This window comes from Entelurus aequoreus, linkage group LG03, assembly GCF_033978785.1.
Source record: "Entelurus aequoreus isolate RoL-2023_Sb linkage group LG03, RoL_Eaeq_v1.1, whole genome shotgun sequence".
Lineage (NCBI taxonomy): Eukaryota > Metazoa > Chordata > Actinopteri > Syngnathiformes > Syngnathidae > Entelurus > Entelurus aequoreus.
The window spans coordinates 12461841-12481940 of NC_084733.1; the positions used below are offsets into that span (position 1 = coordinate 12461841).

The following is a 20100-nucleotide window of genomic DNA, read 5'->3' on the forward strand; positions in this document are numbered from 1 at the left end:
CTTCTTGTCTGTTTAATAGATGTTATCAGTGTTTGAACCTGACAGGTCGGTCACCCAAAATGTTGAAAGAGTCATACTCGACCAAAAATACAGCAAAAAAATCTGCCTGGTGCCGCAAAAAATGTAACGCCTTATATAAGTCCTATAATGAAGGCAACACATGATGTGTCTATATTAGCTCTATGAGCCTACTATCAAAATGACTGTGTTGCAGGCTACAGCAAACTTTTGTTGTTATTCTACACATGTTTACAACATGGGAAAACATTAGTAAAACGGAGGCTTCTCAGAGGATGAGATAACTCCTGGAAATTACTGGCTTAGAATGGCCAAAGGTCCAAGTTAAAGGTAACGGCAGGCTGTCTTCTTCTAATGGATTTATTACAATCTTTGCAGGGGACATAAGTAAAGGAAATTAAATAAGCTCAAATATAGCTACAAACGAGGCATAATGATGCAACATGTACATACAGCTAGCCAAGGGGTCACCAACATTTTTGAAACCAAGAGCTACTTCTTGGGTACTGATTAATGCGAAGGGCTACCAGTTTGATACACACTTAAATAAATTGCCAGAAATAGCCAATATGCTCAATTTACCTTTAACTCTATGTTATTATTAATAATTAATTATATTTACACTTAATTGAACGGTTTAAAAGAGGAGAAAACACGAAAAAAATGACAATTACATTTTGAAATAGTTTATCTTCAATTTCGACTCTTTAAAATTCAAAATTCAACCGAAAAAAAGAAGAGAAAAACTAGCTAATTAGAATATTTTTGAAAAAATTAAAACAATAATTTATGAAACATCATTAGTAATTTTTCATGATTACGATTAATTTTAGAATTTTGATGACATGTTTGAAATAGGTTAAAATCCAATCTACACTTTGTTAGAATGTATAAAAATTTGGACCAAGCTATATTTCTAACAAAGACAAATCATTATTTCTTCTAGATTTTCCAGAACAAAAATTTTAAAAGAAATTCAAAAGACTTTGAAATAAGATTCAAATTTGATTCTACAGATTTTCTAGATTTGCCAGAATAATTTTTTTGAATTTTAATCATAAGTTTGAAGAAATATTTCACAAATATTCTTCGTCGACAAAACAGAAGCTAAAATGAAGAATTAAATTAAAATTTATTTATTATTCTTTACAATGAAAAAAATAAATTTACTTGAACATTGATTTAAATTGTCAGGAAAGAAGAGGAAGGAATTTAAAAGGTAAAAATTTATATTTAAAAAAAAATCCTAAAATCATTTTTAAGGTTGTATTTTTTCTCTTAAATTGTCTTTATGAAAGTTATAAGAAGCAAAGTAAAAAAATAAATGAATTTATTTAAACAAGTGAAGACCAAGTCTTTAAAATATTTTCTTGGATTTTCAAATTCTATTTGAGTTTTGTCTCTCTTAGAATTAAAAATGTCGGGCAAAGCGAGACCAGCTTGCTAGTAAATAAATAAAATTTAAAAAAATAGAGGCAGCTCACTGGTAAGTGCTGCTATTTTTAGAACAGGCCAGCGGGCTACTCATCTGGTCCTTACGGGCTACCTGGTGCCCGCGGGCACCGCGTTGGTGACCCCTGAGCTAGCCTAAATAGAATGTTAGCATCGATTCGCTTGCAGTCATGCACTGACCAAATATGCCTGATTAGTCAATTACAAGTCAATGACATCAACAAAGCTCACCGCATAAAAAGTTTGGTGGACAAAATGAGACAAAGAAGGAGCGGCGTAAAACACATCTTTCTTTAGCAGCGTAGGAGAGAGTTATACATGTAAACAAACTGTTGTGTCTACGGTGAGTTCAAGGACCGCCAGAATTAGCTGGACAAAACGGCGCTCACCAAATACTCTCATCAGTGAAGCATAAACCCAAACATATTAAACAGTGGTCTTTCTAACAATTAGGAAAGGTTTGTGTCGTGTTTGTCAACCTACAGAATCCATATCAAAACACAAATATATATTTTTCCCCAAACTTTTTCCATTTTCATAAATTAAAAAAAAAAAAGCTCCAGGGAGCCACTAGTGCTGCGCTAAAGAGTTTAGAGTCGCCGGTTGCCAACCCTTGGTTTATTGGATGTTTTATATTTTCTTTGCTGGACCGCAAATTTTCTTAATGGTGCACCTGGCGACTAATTGGGACCTGGCGTCTATTTAAGGCAGGGGTGTCAAACGTATTAGGTCTGCAAACAGGTGTAATCCGGCTGGCAAGATGAGTTTGCTAGGTATAAAAATGAGCTGCAATTTTTCAGTGAACGAAACTGCTGTTCTAAGCATGTCCACTGGATGTCGCAATAGCAATTCCAGTGTAACCCACATCACACTGTTTAAAGATGATGTGTCAGCTGATTTTAAGCGCCCTCTGGATTGGCTGCCGTTACTCCAATCAATCACTGCAGGTGCAAGCAAACAGATGCTCCTGTTGTGGCTGGCGGCAGACAAATGCTGTCGCAAATTGTAATTTAACCACGCAAAAGATAAAATAACGAAACGGTAAGATGCAAAGACTTAAGTCAACATGACCATCACACTTGTAGTTACTATTCTGTGCAGCGCTTGCAGTTTGTTGACGGCACGATGTGCACTCTCGACTCGATTGTAAAAATGTGTGTTTCTACATTTGTTGTTTGTTCTATTTTATTATATGCTTAAATCAACAATGTTCACATTTTAGTTATTTTACCTTTAATTTGGCTATTATGGTATCATTTCGACAATTGTTTGGATTGTATCATAATTGTAATATTTGAATGGTGATAAATGAATGTGTTGTGGCAGTTGCGGATGCCACCAATGTGGCGGTTTGAGGAAACACTCGGTTGCTTTTCTAAACACGTCTTTAATGGTGAACTGCCAACATGAGAATCCTAAACAGGAAGTGCTTAAAGTTTAATAGTTTTGTAATTACACTGAGACAAAGTCTAAATTCATTGTGTTGTTCATGGTGTTTTTGAAACACTACCAATTTTTTCCTCAAAATTTTCATCCATTTTAAATGTTTTGCCAAGAGGATTATTTGCAATGTGTACATTTTCAGAATGTGCCGATTCTATTTTTGGCCAAAGTAAGACAACGAATACAATCTGAAGTTGTCTTTATTCAAAAGTTTTAATGCCATGATTTTATCAGTCCGACCCGCGTGGGAATAGATTTTCCTCCATGCGGCCTATGAGCTAAAATGAGTTTGACACCCCTGATTTAAGGCACAGGTGTCAAACTTAAGGCCCAGGGGCCAGATCTGACCTGCAATCTCATTTTATATGGCCTGCCAAAGCCTTGAAATAATGTGTTGTGAAATGACCATATCTACCTCCATTTTGATCAAAATAAATACATTTACTGCATGCAGTTGCACGTCTTTTAAACTTTGATATTATCCAATATTGCAGTAAATATATTATCAAACATTCTTTTCTTTTTTTTTGTTAAGATGAATACATAAATATCTGCTTCACTTAACATAGCGAAGCAAGTTATCAATCAAATTATGCACTGTAAAAATGACAATGAATTTTACAGTAAAAAAAAAAGGAAGCTTAGCTGCCAGAATTTCAGTGTAAAAATAATGTGGTATTATTTTTCAATTTACAGTAATACACTGTAAAAACAACAAAACTAGATTTGTAGGTAAAAAACAAACAAACTGGCAGCTCAGGCGACAGAATTTTACCATTAAAAAAAAGGGTTACGGTTTTTGAATTCACAGTAATGTGGTGTAAAAACAACAATCTTCAATTCTACAGTAAAAAAAAAACCTGTCACCTCAGTCCCCAGAATCTTACGGTAACAAAAACATTTTTCTATTTACAATGATCAGCTATAAAAACAACCGTAAATTTTACTGTAAAAAATGTTACCGCAAAATCTACAGATTTTTTCCAATGTATAGGTGTAACGGATATCATGTGGCAAATACTTAAACATTTATATTCAAATATATTTGAAAACACGCACACGTACACATACACGCATGCACACACACACACACACACACGCACACGCACACGCACACGCACGCGCACACACAAGTTTGACACAGGTTTAAGGCATTAAAACTTAGTCTTGAGCAACGTTCTCTCTAAGGTGCACGCCTGTGCAATTGCGCACTGCTCAAGCGTCCTCTGCGCACAGCAAATCTATGCCACGCACAAAATCAAATAAAAAAATAAGCGCTTAACAATTTTCGACACACGGACACGACAGAGAAAACAGTTTTCGTCATCATTGTTCAAATATTGTAATGTCTGTCGAGACACTTTGAGGACATGAATTCCATCCATCACTTTACTGAGCAAAACTCTTTATTGTCGGCCATAAACACATCACCAAAACATTAGTAAAAAAAAATGATATCTAGCAAAAGTGGTCATTATCTGCAGTACAAACCAGACCAAAAGCAACTTTGTTGTATCAACAGCAGCCGCTCGCTCTTTCTCACTTGCGCCAACACATGCACATATGGTACTTAGCCAGTGATGCGTTTACAGCCACACAAAAAGTCGGACAACTCCAACACCACACATAAAGTGTCATTCCAGGTCGTTACGCTATGATTTACCAATCAAATGTGTGCTTATTCTAGTGTCATTTATTAGGAATCTTAATTTATAAATATTAATCATGAAATGTTGTTAGTATATTAAATAAATACTAATAAAAATATATTTTTTACAAACAGGAAGTTGCAGGAATGTACACATGATCCCCTGCTTACATCTCATTGTGCAACATGTGAATGTTTTAATGGGAACTAAATGCAATGTCTGAAAGGGGTACAAATTATTTCCAAAGCAGGACCTCCACCCAGACAAACAATACAAGTACACAGTTCATGAAAAACAATATTTTTTGTTATTGTCATTGTAAATGGGCCTAAACACTTATATTAGAAAATAACCTCATGGAAATGACTGCTGTCATTTGATTATAATAATAAGAGAATATTGTCTGTCTATCTGTGTTGGCCCTGCGATGAGGTAGCGACTTGTCCAGGGTGTACCACGCCTTCCGCCCGAATGCAACTGAGATAGGCTCCAGCACCCCCCCCGCGACCCCAAAAGGGACAAGCGGTAGGAAATGGATGGATGGATGGATGGAGATTTAACTTGTTATTTAGTCAGGTTTGGGAAAACTTAGAGGGAACATTGGTCTTGGGTATGATGTGGATGATTACAATCTACACAATTAAGGCCCACTAATTGTACATACCTTTTATGAGTACTACTTAAAATAAGGGAATTTGGCGAGTGGACTTTTTAGTGTTGTTGTCCAGCATGTAGCGTGAGTGTACACGGGTGGATTGTTCCTTTTACTGCTTCCTTGATAAAGGTTGGCAGCGTCCTGAGACTAAACACTTCGCTTCCTTCCAAGTTTCCTCGAAGAAGTGGACCAGAAATCTCCCAGCTGGCGTTCTTCAACCTCTCTTCCTCCCTCGTTGTGGCGTTCACCCCCCCGGCCTTTGTTTCCACATTCCTAGTCTGCGCTATCAGTTGCCATTTGTTTTTGCTCCGCATTAAAGATCGCTCCGATTACACGCCAAATTCCTCCAAATAAGCAGCGAGCACACTTCCTTATGAGGGAAGCACATCAAATATTCCAAGGGGAGAGGGGGCGGGGTTAGTCTTTGTTTGCTCAGGCGGCTTTGAGGAACGATAAGGTCCTCCAGTGGGACTGCTGCCCTTTGAGGGACAACTTGGACTGGTTCGTGGGTCTGGTCCTGGTACTGTACACCATGTGATGTGAAGTGATGCTTGAGTCCACCAGTCTAATAACTGGTTCCACCGTACTATTATTATTATTATTATTACTACAACTATTACTACTATGCGCAACACTATAGTGCTGTCACATGGGCTAGCTAAAAGGTCATTGTGTCTTTAAGTTTTTCTAATGTATTAAAATGTGTTTAGAATGTATTACTGTCTGTTTATTATGTGTTTAAAATGTACATTCATAATGTATTAGTGTGTTTATAATGTGTTTAAAATGCATTTTTTTGATGTATTACAGTGTGTTTATAATGTGTTAAAATGTGTCTTTATATTGTGTAAAAAGTGTATTTTTTGTATTACCGTGTTTATAATGTATTATGCGTCTTTTTAATACATATGTTTAAAATGTATTTTTATAATGTATTGCAGTGTGATTATAATGCACTATAATTATTTAATTGTGCATATTACAACAAATTATTTTATCTACATTATCATTTTAATTTGAATTCAGTTGTTTTATGATTACTATATTTGATGATTTTACTATAAATTTTGATATTTCATGATCATTTTATTTTTATTTTGCCTTCTTGTATATTTTTGTAAAGCACTGCGAATTGCCCTGTGTATGAACTGTACTCCATAAATAAACTTGCCTTGTGTTTACAATGTATTATGTTTACAATGTTAGTGTGTTTATAATGTATTAATGTGTTTATAATGTAATATGTACTATATTGTGTTTAAGGACCGCCAAATGTAAATGTATTTAAATTGTAGTATGTGTTTACAATGTATTATATGTTTATAATATATTAGTGTGTTTACATTGTATTAGTTTGTATATAATCTGTGTTAACAATGTATTAGTGTGTTTATAATGACTTATAGTGTCTTTATAATGTATTGTGTTTATCATGTATTATAAGGTATTATGTTTGTAATGTATGATACCGTGTTTATAATCTGTCTTTTGTAACTTATTGTGTTTAAAAATGTGTCTTTAAAATGTATTAAGTGTCTGTGTAATGTATTTGGTGTTTAAAATGTGTATTACGTTACGTTATGTGTGTTTATAGTGTATTATATATTTTACGTGTTTGGGTCTTGATAATGTATTATAATGCGTTTATAATGTGTCTTTATAATGTATTATGTGTTTACACTGTGTCTTAATAATGTATTATAATACGTATATAATGTGTCTATAATGTATTATAATACGTATATAATGTGTCTATAATGTATTGTGTTTGTTATGTAATGTGTTCATATTGTGTCTCTATTATGATACTCATTATAATGTGTTAGTGTCTTCATAATGAATTATGAGTTTATAATGTGTCTTTATAATGAATTATGAGTTTATATGTCTTTATAATGTATTTTGTTCATAATGTAATGTGTTTATACTGTGTCTTTATAATGTATGATTATGATCCCCATTATAATGTGTTAGTAATGTGTCTTTATAATGAATTATGAGTTTATAATGTGTGTTTAAGACGGCGTCACTTGGTTCCATGTGGTAAAAGCGAGCTTTACACTCAAAGAAGCTTCTGTTCAATGTCTTTTTTCCGACTGGACGATGCATTGAAATAAATTGAAAGGCACAGGTGGAAACAGGAAGTGTGTAACATCTGGTACCTTTAACACATGCTGCAAGGCCTCTCATGGAAGGTTTACTTAATAAGTTTTAACATGGCGTCTAAATTGCCTCCATTGTTTAACACACTGGTCCCACTGAAGACAAAGCCATGTTTGTTCTGCGTCCAGACAGGAAGTCAGTCTGTAGGTTCTGGCCTCGTCATTACATCATAACACCAATGGCATTAGCACCCCCACACCCACACCCACACCCACACACAGGCAGGCCTGTTCTCCCCCACCTGGGAACTAATATAAAACATGAGCTCATGTTTGGCGGAAGGGTGGATCTCCAAGAGTGTGTTTGTACACCCACTTCATTAGGTACACCTGTATAGCCCAACCATTTCCAATCAAAATGTCTGACTTTACAATATAAATACTGATATTTTACAATATGTTTATTTTTGTGCTGCATGAGAGACCTTTCTAATATTTTGACTCTCCCATACAGTAGCTAAATAATCCGCTGCAGCCAATGACGTAACGTTCAAGTGGGGACAAGACATCTGGGAGTCTTTTACTTAGAATGTTCTAACCAACCCTCCCTGTCCTTTCTCTGCGGTTTTTGTTTGGCAGCACAACCCTTGACTAGCACATAATTAAAGTATGCCTAGCAACAGAGTGGCTGCAAAGGTGTGTGACATGACCAGGAAAAAAATAAAAAAATTATAAGTATATCAATGCACGTAAGCGTGATAAACATTGAATGCCCGTGACCGTCGATCTCTCATGCGGTACTGCATCAAAAAGCGACATCAGTGTGTAAAGGATATCACCACATCGGGTTAGGAACACTTCAGAAAACCACTGTCAGTAACTACAGTCGGTCGCTACATCTGTAAGTGCAAGTTAAAACTCTACTATGCAAAGCGAAAGCCATTTATCAACAACACCCAGAATCGCCGCCCGAGCTCATCTAAGATAGACTGACGCAAAGTGTAAAAGTGTTCTGTGGTCTGACGAGTCCACATTTCAAATTGTTTTTGGAAACTGTTGACGTCGTGTCATCCGGACCAAAGAGGAAAAGAACCATCCGGACTGTTCTAGGCGCAAAGTTGAAAAGTCAGCATCTGTGATGGTAGGGGGGTGTATTAGTGCCCAAGGCATGGGTAACTTACACGGGCTCCATCTAGTGGTACGTCAAAGAATCACTTGGATATAAGTTAAGTGCTTTATTTTCCTATATTCAAACAGTGTTATTCTTCAAACTGTGTGTCATGTTACAGTGGCCAAAAATATTAAATATACTTGTTATTAGGGATGTCCGATAATGGCTTTTTGCCGATATCCGATATTCCGATATTGTCCAACTCTACCGATATCAACCGATACCGATATCAACCGATATATGCAGTCGTGGAATTAACACATTATTATGCCTAATTTGGACAACCAGGTATGGTGAACATAAGGTACTTTTTAAAAAAAATTAGTAAAATAAGATAAATAAATTAAAAACATTTTCTTGAATAAAAAAGAAAGTACAACAATATAAAAACAGTTACATAGAAACTAGTAATTAATGAAAATTAGTAAAATTAACTGTTAAAGGTTAGTACTATTTGTGGACCAGCAGCACGCACAATCATGTGTGCTTACGGACTGTATCCCTTGCAGACTGTATTGATATATAATGTAGGAACCAGAATATTAATAACAGAAAGAAACAACCCTTTTGTGTGAATGAGTGTAAATGGGGGAGGGAGGTTTTTTGGGTTGGTGCACTAATTGTAAGTGTATCTTGTGTTTTTTATGTTGATTTAATAAAAAAAATAAAATAAAAAAAAAACGATACTGATAATAAAAAAACAGATACCGATAATTTCCGATATTACATTTTAACGCATATATCGGCCGATACATCTCTACTTGTTATATAAAACCACTGCCTTCCATCCATCCATTTTCTACCGCTTATTCCCTTCGGGGTCGTGGGGGGCGCTGGAGCCTATCTCAGCTACAATCGGGCGGAAGGCGGGGTACACCCTGGACAAGTCGCCACCTCATCGCAGGGCCAACACAGATAGACAACATTCACTGCCTTGTTTTTAATTAATACTTAGGTCTACTACACTAGTGGTTCTCAAATGGGGGTACGTGTACCTCTGGGGGTACTTGAAGGTATGCCTAGGGGTACGTGAGATTTTTTTTAAATATTCTAAAAATAGCAACAATTCAAAAATCCTTTATAAATATATTTATTCAATAATACTTCAACAAAATATGAATGTTAGTTCATAAACTCAGTGAAGCACAAGCTCAGGTTTCTCACTAAAAAAAACTGTGAAAAGAAATGCAACAATGCAATATTCAGAGTTGACAGCTAGATTTCCATAAATATTGATATTAAAGATTTCTTTTTTTGTGAAGAAATGTTTAGAATTAAGTTCATGAATCCAGATGGATCTCTATTACAGTCCCCAAAGAGGGCACTTTAAGTTGATGATTACTTCTATGTGTAGAAAGCTTTATTTATAATTGAATCACTTGTTTATTTTTCAATAAGTTTTTAGTTATTTGTATATCTTTTTTTCCAAATAGTTCAAGAAAGACCACTACAAATGAGCAATATTTTGCACTGTTATACAATTTAATAAGTCAAAAACTGATGACATAGTGCTGTATTTTACTTTTTTATCTCTTTTTTTCAACCAAAAATGCTTTGCTCTGATTAGGGGGTACTTGAATTTTAAAAAATGTTCACAGGGTGTACATCACTGAAAAAAGGTTGAGAACCACTGTACTACACTACTGTATTTTAATGTTGGTCTTTAAGGTGGTACTTGAAGAGCCAAGTTTCTGAGGTGGCCCTCGGTAAAAAAAAGTTTGAGAACCACTGACTTAATATAATTTGTTGTAAATGTACTCTTTCACTTGCCATAATTATAACAGCTGATTGGCCAGAGGCAGTTTCAAAAGGGTTGCGCACAAGAAGGACTAAAAGTCAACTCACCGGTGCAGGTACCGTCGTCCGCCAGCGTGTATCCCAGGATGCACGGCACCGGGTAGCTCACCTGGGGGTAGCTAGGCTCCGCCGACCTCTCAGGGGGGACGGGCTGAAAGCTATCGCTCTGTCCCGCCGACGTGCCCGCATAAGCGGTCTCGGGCAGCTGCGGCACCTGCGGGGGCTCGGGCCTGAAGGGCCGGTTATAGAGCCCCCGGGGGAGGCACAGGTAGCCCCCGTTCTGGTTGACGCAGCGCATGTCACCCCTGCAGGCGTCGGGCATGGTGCGGCACTCGTCCACATCTTGGAGAGACGAGCGCAATAAGTGTGCTGAGCACGGTTTTAGCGGCTTGAATCGTACGGCGGAGGCGCTTACCTATGCATTGTCTCGACCTGCGCTCGAACATGAAGCCTTCAGGGCACGTCTGCTGGAACATAAGCAAAACAATTCACATTTGAAGAGGAACTTTAACTTTGACAGTGGAGCAACTAGAGCGTGGGTGTCAAACTCTGGCCCGCCGTGTAATTTCACTTGGCCCTTGAGGCGATATCAAATTAACACTGGAGCTGGCCCGCCGATTATATACAGCGGCGGTGCCGTGGTAACACCACATGCACCGCTAATTCTCATACTTGCCAACCCTCCCGGGAGACTCCCAAATTTCAGTGCCCCTCCCGAAAATCGTCACGTTCGCTTTTCATCCAGTCCAACGAGTGCTGGCCTAGTCACATAATATGTGCGGCGCTACAAGGTGTGTGTTTGCGTGTGTGTGGGGGGGTTTGGCGGTAGCGGGGGGGGGTGTATTTTGTAGCGTCCCGGAAGAGTTAGTGCTGCAAAGGGTTCTGGGTATTTTTTCTGTTGTGTTTATATTGTGTTACGGTGCGGATGTTCTCCCGAAATGTGTTTGTCATTCTTGTTTGGTGTGGATTCACAGTGTGGCGTATATTTCTAACAGTGTTAAAGTTGTTTATACAGCCACCCTCAGTGTAACCTGTATCGCTGTTGATCAAGTGTGCATTGCATTCACGTGTGTGTGCGTACAGAAGCCGCACATATCTTGTGACTGGGCCGGCACGTTGTTAAAATGGATGAAAAGCGGACGTGACAACAGCTCGTAGAGGACGTTAAAAGCAGTGCCTTTAAGGCACGCCCCCAAGACTGTGGTCCGGGTGGACTACGAGGTATAATGACTGATGAACACCTTTGTTCGATAATGAAGGTTGCCTCAGCTCAAAGCCTGAGCCCCGACATTAATGAACTAGCATCCAAGAAAAGATGGCAGGTATCTGGCTTGGGGACATCAGATTAGATCAGTGTGTTGCAAACTGAGCAAATTAAAGTCCTGAATGGTTGGTGTATTCATTGTTATTTTATTTTCAAATTTATTAGCCTGTGGAAAAAGTTAATGTTGATATTTACCTCAGAAGGCTGCAAATAGAAAAGAGGCATTCCATTTTTATTTAAATTGTATTTGATATGCCATTGATATTTTTTAATTATTATTATTATTATTATTTGAAACTGGATTTTGCATGTCACTGTAAAGTTATATAAGCCTTGCTTGTTCAATATTCAATGCAAAACTTGTTTGGGTCCCTATTAAAAGGTTAATTTGTTCAACCTTGGCCCACGGCTTTGTTCAGTTTTAAATTTTGGCCCACTCTGTATTTGAGTTTGACACCCCAGAACTAGAGGATCAAAAACTGCTTTTTGAACTCAGCAACATATTCCTGCATGCCAATAATACTATTCTCGCTAAAACCGGAAATATACAGTCATGGTCAAAAGTTTACATACACTTGTAAAGAACATAATGTCATGGCTGTCTTGAGTTTCCAATCATTTCTACAACTCTTATTTTTTTGTTATAGTGATAGGAGCACATACTTGTTTGTCACAAAAAACATTAATGAAGTTTGGTTCTTTTAGGAATTTATTATGGGTCTAATGAAAATGTGACCAAATCTGCTGGGTCAAAAGTATACATACAGCAATGTTAATATTTGCTTACATGTCCCTTGGCAAGTTTCACTGCAATAAGGCGCTTTTGGTAGCCATCCACAAGCTTCTGGTTGAATTTTTGACCACTCCTCTTGACAAAATTGGTGCAGTTCAGCCATACTTGCCAACCCTCCCGTTTTTAGCGGGAGAATCCCGGTATTCAGCGCCTCTCCCGACAACCTCCCGGCAGACATTTTCTCCCGACAAACTCCTGGTATTCAGCCGGAGCTGGAGGCCACGCCCCCTCCAGCTCAATGCGGACCTGAGACTGAGTGGGGACAGCCTGTTCTCACGTCCGCTTTCCCACAATATAAACAGCTTGCCTGCCCAATGAACGGAGAAGTTAAACAGGACAATACTGCCATCTAATGGATAGCCACCAGAACACTGAAATTCAAGTTTTTTTGTTTTTTTTCTATGTAAATAAAATAAATATATATATATATATATATATATATATATACATATATACACATATATATACACACACATATATATATATATATATATATATATATATATATATATATATATATATATATATATATATATATATATATATATATATATATATATATATATATATATATATATATATATATATATATATATATATATATATATATATATATGAAATACTCGAGTTGGTGAATTCTAGCTGTAAATAACCACGCCCCCAACCACCCCCTACCCCCCACCTCCCGATATTGGAGGTCTCAAGGTTGGCAAGTATGAGTTCAGCTAAATTTGTTGGTTTTCTGACATGGACTTGTTTTTAAGCATTGTCCACACGTTTAAGTCAGGACTTTGGGAAGGCCATTCTAAAACCTTAATTCTAGCCTGATTTAGCCATTCCTTTACCACTTCTGATGTGTGTTTGGGGTCATTGTGTTCCTGGGATTAAAGGCCTCACCTTTTCTCCTCCAAACATATTGCTAGGTATTGTGGCCAAACAGCTCAATTTTTGTTTCATCTGACCACAGAACTTTCCTCCAGAAGGTCTTTGTCCATGCGATCAGCAGGAAACTTTAGACGAGCGTTAAGGTGTTGCTTCTGGAGCAAGGGCTTCCTTCTTGCATGGTAGCCTCTCAGTCCATGGCGATGCAAAACACGCTTGACTGTGGACACTGACACCTATGTTCCAGCAGCTTCCAATTCATTGCAGAACTGCTTTTTGGCGGTTCTCGGTTGACTCTTGATCATCCTGATCAATTTTCTCTCAGCAGCAGGTGATAGCTTGCGTTTTCTTCTTGATCGTGGCAGTGACATAACTGTGCCATGCACTTTATACTTACAAACAATTGTCTGCACAGTTGCTCTTGGGGCCTTAAGCTGCTTTGAAATGGCTTCAAGTGACTTTCCTGACTTGTTCAAGTCAATGATTCGTTTTTTCAGATCTGTGCTGAGTTCCTTTGACTTTCCCATTGTCGTGTTTGTAACCGAGTCTAATGACTGCATCGCATGAGCCCTATTTAAATGGGCTCAGAGAAGTCAACAGGTAGCGTCAATCATAATCACTCACATTAAGTTAAGGGGCTATTCCATGAAGCTAATTTGATTTGATTGTAACTTTTCTACATCACCAAAATTGATGATGTATGTTGCTGTATGTATACTTCTAACCCAGCAGATTTGTTCACATTTTCAGTAGACCCATAATAAATTCATTAAAAAAAAAAAACGGAATGTTTTTTGTGACAAACAAGTGTGTGCTCCAATCACTATCACAAAAAAAGAAAAAAAGGGTTGTAGAAATATTTGGAAACTCAAGACAGCCATGACATTATGTCCTTCACAAGTGTATGTAAACTTTTGACCACGACTGTATATACACATTAAAACACATTATACACACACCTTCACATTGTTATAACCTTATCTCACAACTACTTGTTTAGAAGGCTTCAGATACAAAGGTGTATAGCTAATTTTTTAACGGCCTGCCGCACATTGTAATAATACTATTACAAAAAAACACAGTAGAATAAAACTGGAAATAGGTTTAAGTAACAGGAAAAGTTGAAATATTGACACTAAAAACTTGGATGCAAGATGGGTTTTTTTTCAATCCAATAGTGATACAGAAAGCTTCCCCCTTCTTGTCAGGAACAATACCAATAACTGATTAAACTTATTAATATCCATACTTTTTCAAATGTAATTTATGCACATGCATTTTTCTTTGCGACTTGATTTGGTGCAACTTCTGCAGCGCAGGCTACAATGGCTTTCTAAACACCGTCATAGCCATGCTGGCGGTTGAGGTGGCTGATAAGGTTTGATGTGTTGAAGCGTGATGTTTTCCTTCTCGCCGAATGTTTTGAACGCAAATAGCACACAAAATGTCTTCTTCTGAACAGTGAAGAAGTCACAAACGATTGATGCCATGTTGATGTAAAAGGAACTCAGGGGAAGTTTACGACACGAGTCACAAGAAAAGGAGCGCTTGATTTGCTCGCTCTGACCCACTAACAGCACAGAACGGGTAATCTTGCAGTTTAGTTTTTTTTGCTGACATGCGGGATGTTTTTTTAATCTATATATTATATCGGCTTTGACAAGGAAATGTATCTAAATGGCTCCCTAGGTTTTTTTAAATTTTTAGTGCGTGGCCCTTAACGGAAAAAGTTTGGACACCCCAGGTGTTTACTTTTAAAATACATAGGCTGCAATATATAATCCGAAAAATGCCTGTGCACAGAGGCCTGTAATTATAAAGTGCCTACACTCCAGTGTAGGGTTGTACGGTATACCAGTATTAGTATAGTACCGCGATACTAATGAATCATATTCGGTACTACAAAGCCTCTAAAATGTACGACTTGGTATCAAATTGATACCCAAATTTGGTAAAATAATGTAAAGTTTTAAACAACAGAAGAATAAGTGATTATTACATTTTAACAGAAGTGTAGATAGAACATGTTGAAATGGAAAATAACCAGATATTAACAGTAAATGAACATTTAGATACATTTTTACAGCTTGTCCCTCATAATGTTGACAAAATAGTATAATGATAAATGACACAATATGTTACTGCATACGTCAGCAGCTAAATGAGGAGCCTTTGTTTGTTTACTTACTAATAAAAGACAAGTTGTCTTGAATGTTCACTATTTTATTTAAGGACAAAATTGCAATAAGAAACATACCGTAATTTTCGGACTATAAGCCGCTACTTTTTCCCCTCGTTCTGGTCCCTGCGGCTTATACAAGGGTGCGGCTTATTTACGGCCTGTTCTTCTCCGACACCGACGAAGAGGATTTCGGTGGTTTTAGTACGCAGGAGGAAGACGATGACACAATGATTATAGACTGACTTTTCATATACCGGTAGGCTGCTTATTTTGATACAGGCGAGCACTTTGTATTACTTTGCACCGTTGTATTATTTGTACTCTGCACGAATGCTGTTCGCCATGTCAAAGATGTGAAAGTTTGATTGAATGATTGAAAGATTTATTGTTGATAAATGGGACGCTTTGCGTTCCCAAACAGTCATCTCTGTACCGACAAGCCCCTCCGTGGTAGCAGGAACCCCTATATACTACGGTAATTACACATCAAAACCCTGCGGCTTATAGTCGGGTGCGGCTTATATATGGAGCAATCTGTATTTTCCCCTAAATTTAGCTGGTGCGGCTTATAGTCAGGTGCGGCTTATAGTCCGGACATTACGGTATGTTTAATGTACCCTCAGATTTTTTGTTAAAAAAAAAGCCAATAAAGTAATTTTTTGTGGTCCCCTTTATTTAGAAAAGTATCGATAACTACCGAAAAGTATCGAAATACATTTTGGTGCCGGTACCAAAATGTTGGTATCAGGACAACGCCTACTCCGGTGTATAAATCACCAAATAACTACATTAAAAATTATTTCAGACCGCTCTGCAATACACAGCTACAATATATAGTTGATAAAGTTCATATGCAAAACCAATTATTTACAATGTTTTTATTACACAAAAACATCTATAGAAGGTACTGGTTTGGATTAAGTGCTAGCTACAACTCTTGGCAAAATTAATACAATCAGCAGACTTGGAGAATGTTCTTTCAGTCGTTTACTTTTGTAGAAATAAGCATATAACAGACACGACACAGACCTATAGCCATTTTGAAAGGCGACTTTCTGGCTTTACTAAACACTAAAAAAAAATCAAGAAAATAAATTGTAGTAGTCCGTAACAGTTTCATTTCAAGCAGAGAGAAAATTATAGAAAAATCTCAATTTTGAGGAAATAATTATGGAATCATGAAAAAAAAACTACTAGTATTTTGTTGCACCACCTCTGGCTTTTATAACAGCTTGCAGTCTCTGGGGCATAGACTTCAATTTCCACCAAAGATTTCCATTTGGATTAAAATCTAGACTATTTGCAGGCCATGACATTGACCTTAAGTGTCTTTCTTCAAGGAAGGTTTTAACAGTTTTTGCTCTATGGCAAGATGCATTATCACCTTGAAATATAATTGACATCATCCCCAAACATCCTTTCCATTGATGGAATAAGAGACGTGTTCAATGTAAGATTGTGCATTTATTGAGGATGTAATGACAGCCATCTCCTCAGTGCCATTACCTGACACACAGCCTCATATCATCAATGACTGTGGAAATGTGCACGTTTTCTTCAGGCAGTCGTCTTCATAAATCTCAATGGAACTGCACCAAACTAAAGTTCCAGCATCATCACCTTCTCCAATGCAGATTCATCACTGAATATGATTTTTATTCAGGCATCCATAGTACGTGATTGCTTTTCCTTAGCTCATTGAAACCTTGTTTTTTGTTCTTTTTAGATGTTTATGACGGCTTTCGTTTAGTTTTTCCGATTTAAATCCCATTTCCTTTTGGCACTTTCTTACAGTTCAGTCACAGACAGGGACTCCAGTTTTTGTTCATTTGTTTTGCTGGGCATTTTCTTGTCTTAGGGCTTTGATGTTTTCCCTGGTCTACCAGTATGTTGGTCTTTTACAACATTCTCACCAAGGGGAGCTCCACAAACCACGTCAAACCCAGATTCCGATCTAACAAAGGTCTTAACTCATTGTCCTTCTATGCCACATCAATATGGAATGCACTCCCAACAGGTGTAAAAGAAAGTGCATCTCTATCCTCCTTCAAAACCGCACTAAAAGAACACCTCCAGCCAGCTACAACCCTAGCCTAACCCTCTACCCCCACCACATCCCACCTCCCCGGATTGTAAATAATCAAATGTACTGTATATACTTGTTCTTGTGCTTTCTTGAGCTCACTATGTTCACTGCCCGCTGTACATATCCTACAAAGTGAGACCTACACTGTTACAATGTCCATTTCTCAGATGATAAACTTGTATGATGACTGAAATATGCTGAAAGCAACCTAACCTACTTAATTTAACAATTCAATACCCACTTGACATCCATTGCAGCCGGTTACCCTGGAAGGGGGGTCCCTACATCTTCAATCCCTTCTCAAGGTTTCTAATTTTCACCCATCTGGGGTTTTGGAGTTTTTCCTTGCCCGATTGTGGGTTTAGATCAGGAGATGTTGTTATGCGTTTGTGAAAGCCTTTTGAGGCACTTGTGATTAAGGGCTATTTTGAAAAAATGTGATTGATTGATGGATGATAATGTTTCTTAAAGCCAGAAAGTTTCCGTTTGAAATGACTATAGTTTTGTGTTATGTCAGTTATCTACTTTTGTTTGGAAAATTTAAACAACTGAATGAACATCCTGCAAGACTGGTGATGCCATCATTTTTCTAGGGTTTTTACAATACGCAGTAAAACAATGCTACAATCCCTTATTGTTAATCTACTACCTACCTAATTATATCACATTAAAATGGATGAGTCAATGCCTGCACGATATCCCAATCTTAAATTCGATTTCTTTTGCTGCTTTTTCAGATATTTGCATCGCTTTATATGAATTAGTGCTCCTTATAATTGTATTCCATGTGTAAAAAAAGCATCTGCGCAGTATGTGCTGGTGCTGGAACGCTCCAAATGAATGAAAACATATACACTATAAAGTACAGTCCAAAAGTAAAACCAGTAGCTTTCAAGTTTTATTGCTAAGTTCGAGTCAAAAATAGTTCATGTAAATAAAGTACTTGGAATTGTGAGGAGAAAATATGAGAATAAAGTGCTTACCTGTCCGTGTGCCAACTGGATATGAAACAAAATAAATAGCAGAGCTGCCAACATCCTGTAAGCAGAAAATTTCACGGTTTAAGCTGCAGTGAACAACTTCTACTAAACGAAGATACAGTTGATGCACTAACCTTGCAGAGGAAGACAGCTTGCAGGAACTTTTGCCACAAAACATGTCTCAGCTTTTCCTTCAACGACCCTTAAAATGTTAACTCAAGTTCTGTGGTCGACCCCCCCCCCTCAACTAAGACCACCACACCAGGATGTCAGTCCCTGGTCCAGGTCGCTAAAAAGGAAGGACCGCTTTCCAAAAGTGGAACAGGACGGGATGGTGTCGCCTCTAAAAGATGATTTAGCTGACGCCCCCTTACACGTTCAGCCCCCCCTTGCACAGCTGGATCCCATCAGGCAGAAAAAGAGACGCCCCCCTCCCTTCTCGTCCAAGTGCAGCAAAAGCACAGCTTGGAGGAGAAAAATCTGCAACATTTGTGCACAAAACGGTAAAAGATCAAATTTGTGCCACTAAAAAAATAATTCGTGCAGTGTGACGTCGACACGCAGAAGAAGTGTTCTACTAAACCACCAGCAGGGGGCAGAAGTACGTTTATTCAAAACTTTTTTTTATCTCCACATCTACAAAACGTCCTTTACAGCCTAGAAGATAAATGTACAAACAGTCCGTTTTTTTATTATTCTGTAAATATAAATATTCCTATTAGCCATTTACATCATGATTATACAGCTTTTTAGCAAAAATAACAGGCACCGTGTAAGTAGCGCCCATAAATAGGGGGAAATATATATAATAAACGTGAATGACTATGTAATGTGAGGTCTTTGTGACTTTTGCAGATGTTGTGTGTGTGTGCAGCCACAGGATGTTTGGCAATCTCGTAATGCTGATCATGTCAGGGAAAAAGAAAGCAAAACTGAGATGATGATTGGAGCGAGCCCTCACGGGTTAAAGTGGGAGCTCAAAAGGTCACTTTGGTTCATAAAATGATGCATTTAGAAGACAAAAAATTGAGAAAAACTAAAAATGTGCTTTTTTTTCCCCCCACAGTTGATGTCTTTGTGGATTCAAATAAAGCTTTACTTGGATGAGGATGCATAGGATAGTTCTCCAAAACACCAGAGCTTCTCTTCACTGCTTCAGCAGGTCTTTTAGCACGGCGCCGCTGCTGGCCTCGGCCGACACGGGCACGGGTGTGAAGGTGGGCAAGGCGTCCGAGATGGGCTTCATCAGCAGGTGGCTCCCCGGGGCGCCGGAGCCACCCGGCAGGGGCACGGCAGCAGAGCGCGGCGCCAGGAAGGGGTTGGAGTCGGCGGCTCGCTTGCCGGCTGCTGCCGCCACGGCACCTGTGAGCAAGGAGAGAGGGTGATACAGTCATCGATGAGTGCAGGCAGCGATAGCACGCAAAAGGAGCAGCTGACGGGTGGGAGGTTTTTTTTACCCGACGTGCCGGTGTTGGTTCTACGAGAAGGCGGGGGGCTTAGAGGTTTGATGTCATGGTGAAGAAGCTTTGGTGCGGGAAGCGAGGGCGTCGACTCGGTCTCCAGGAACCTGACAAACATCTCTGAGAAGGACTGGAACAAATATGCATATTAAAAGTGTGCTGAAGG

The 20100-nt window shown here is 38.1% G+C and overlaps 2 protein-coding genes across 3 annotated transcripts in view; both read right to left on the reverse strand.

Annotated features, from left to right (window-relative positions):
- Nucleotides 1-18803, reverse strand: part of fbln5 (fibulin 5) — a 37832-nt gene extending 19029 nt beyond the window's left edge. Inside the window, exons 1-4 of one of the 2 annotated variants that reach the window (XM_062040399.1) lie at nucleotides 18609-18803; nucleotides 18478-18532; nucleotides 10703-10754; nucleotides 10336-10629 (exon numbers count right to left, since the gene is read on the reverse strand). In XM_062040399.1, the coding sequence (XP_061896383.1) occupies nucleotides 10336-10629; nucleotides 10703-10754; nucleotides 18478-18532; nucleotides 18609-18652 (445 nt within the window). In that variant the 5' untranslated portion in view covers nucleotides 18653-18803. The remainder of the gene's footprint in view (nucleotides 1-10335; nucleotides 10630-10702; nucleotides 10755-18477; nucleotides 18533-18608) is intronic. The other variant, XM_062040400.1, reaches the window with a different exon arrangement.
- A 260-nt stretch (nucleotides 18804-19063) lies between these two features.
- trip11 (thyroid hormone receptor interactor 11) overlaps nucleotides 19064-20100 on the reverse strand; it is a 32557-nt gene continuing 31520 nt past the window's right edge. The window contains exons 20-21 of the mRNA XM_062041245.1: nucleotides 19932-20064; nucleotides 19064-19836 (exon numbers count right to left, since the gene is read on the reverse strand). Coding sequence (XP_061897229.1) covers nucleotides 19622-19836; nucleotides 19932-20064 — 348 coding nt within the window. The 3' untranslated portion in view covers nucleotides 19064-19621. The remainder of the gene's footprint in view (nucleotides 19837-19931; nucleotides 20065-20100) is intronic.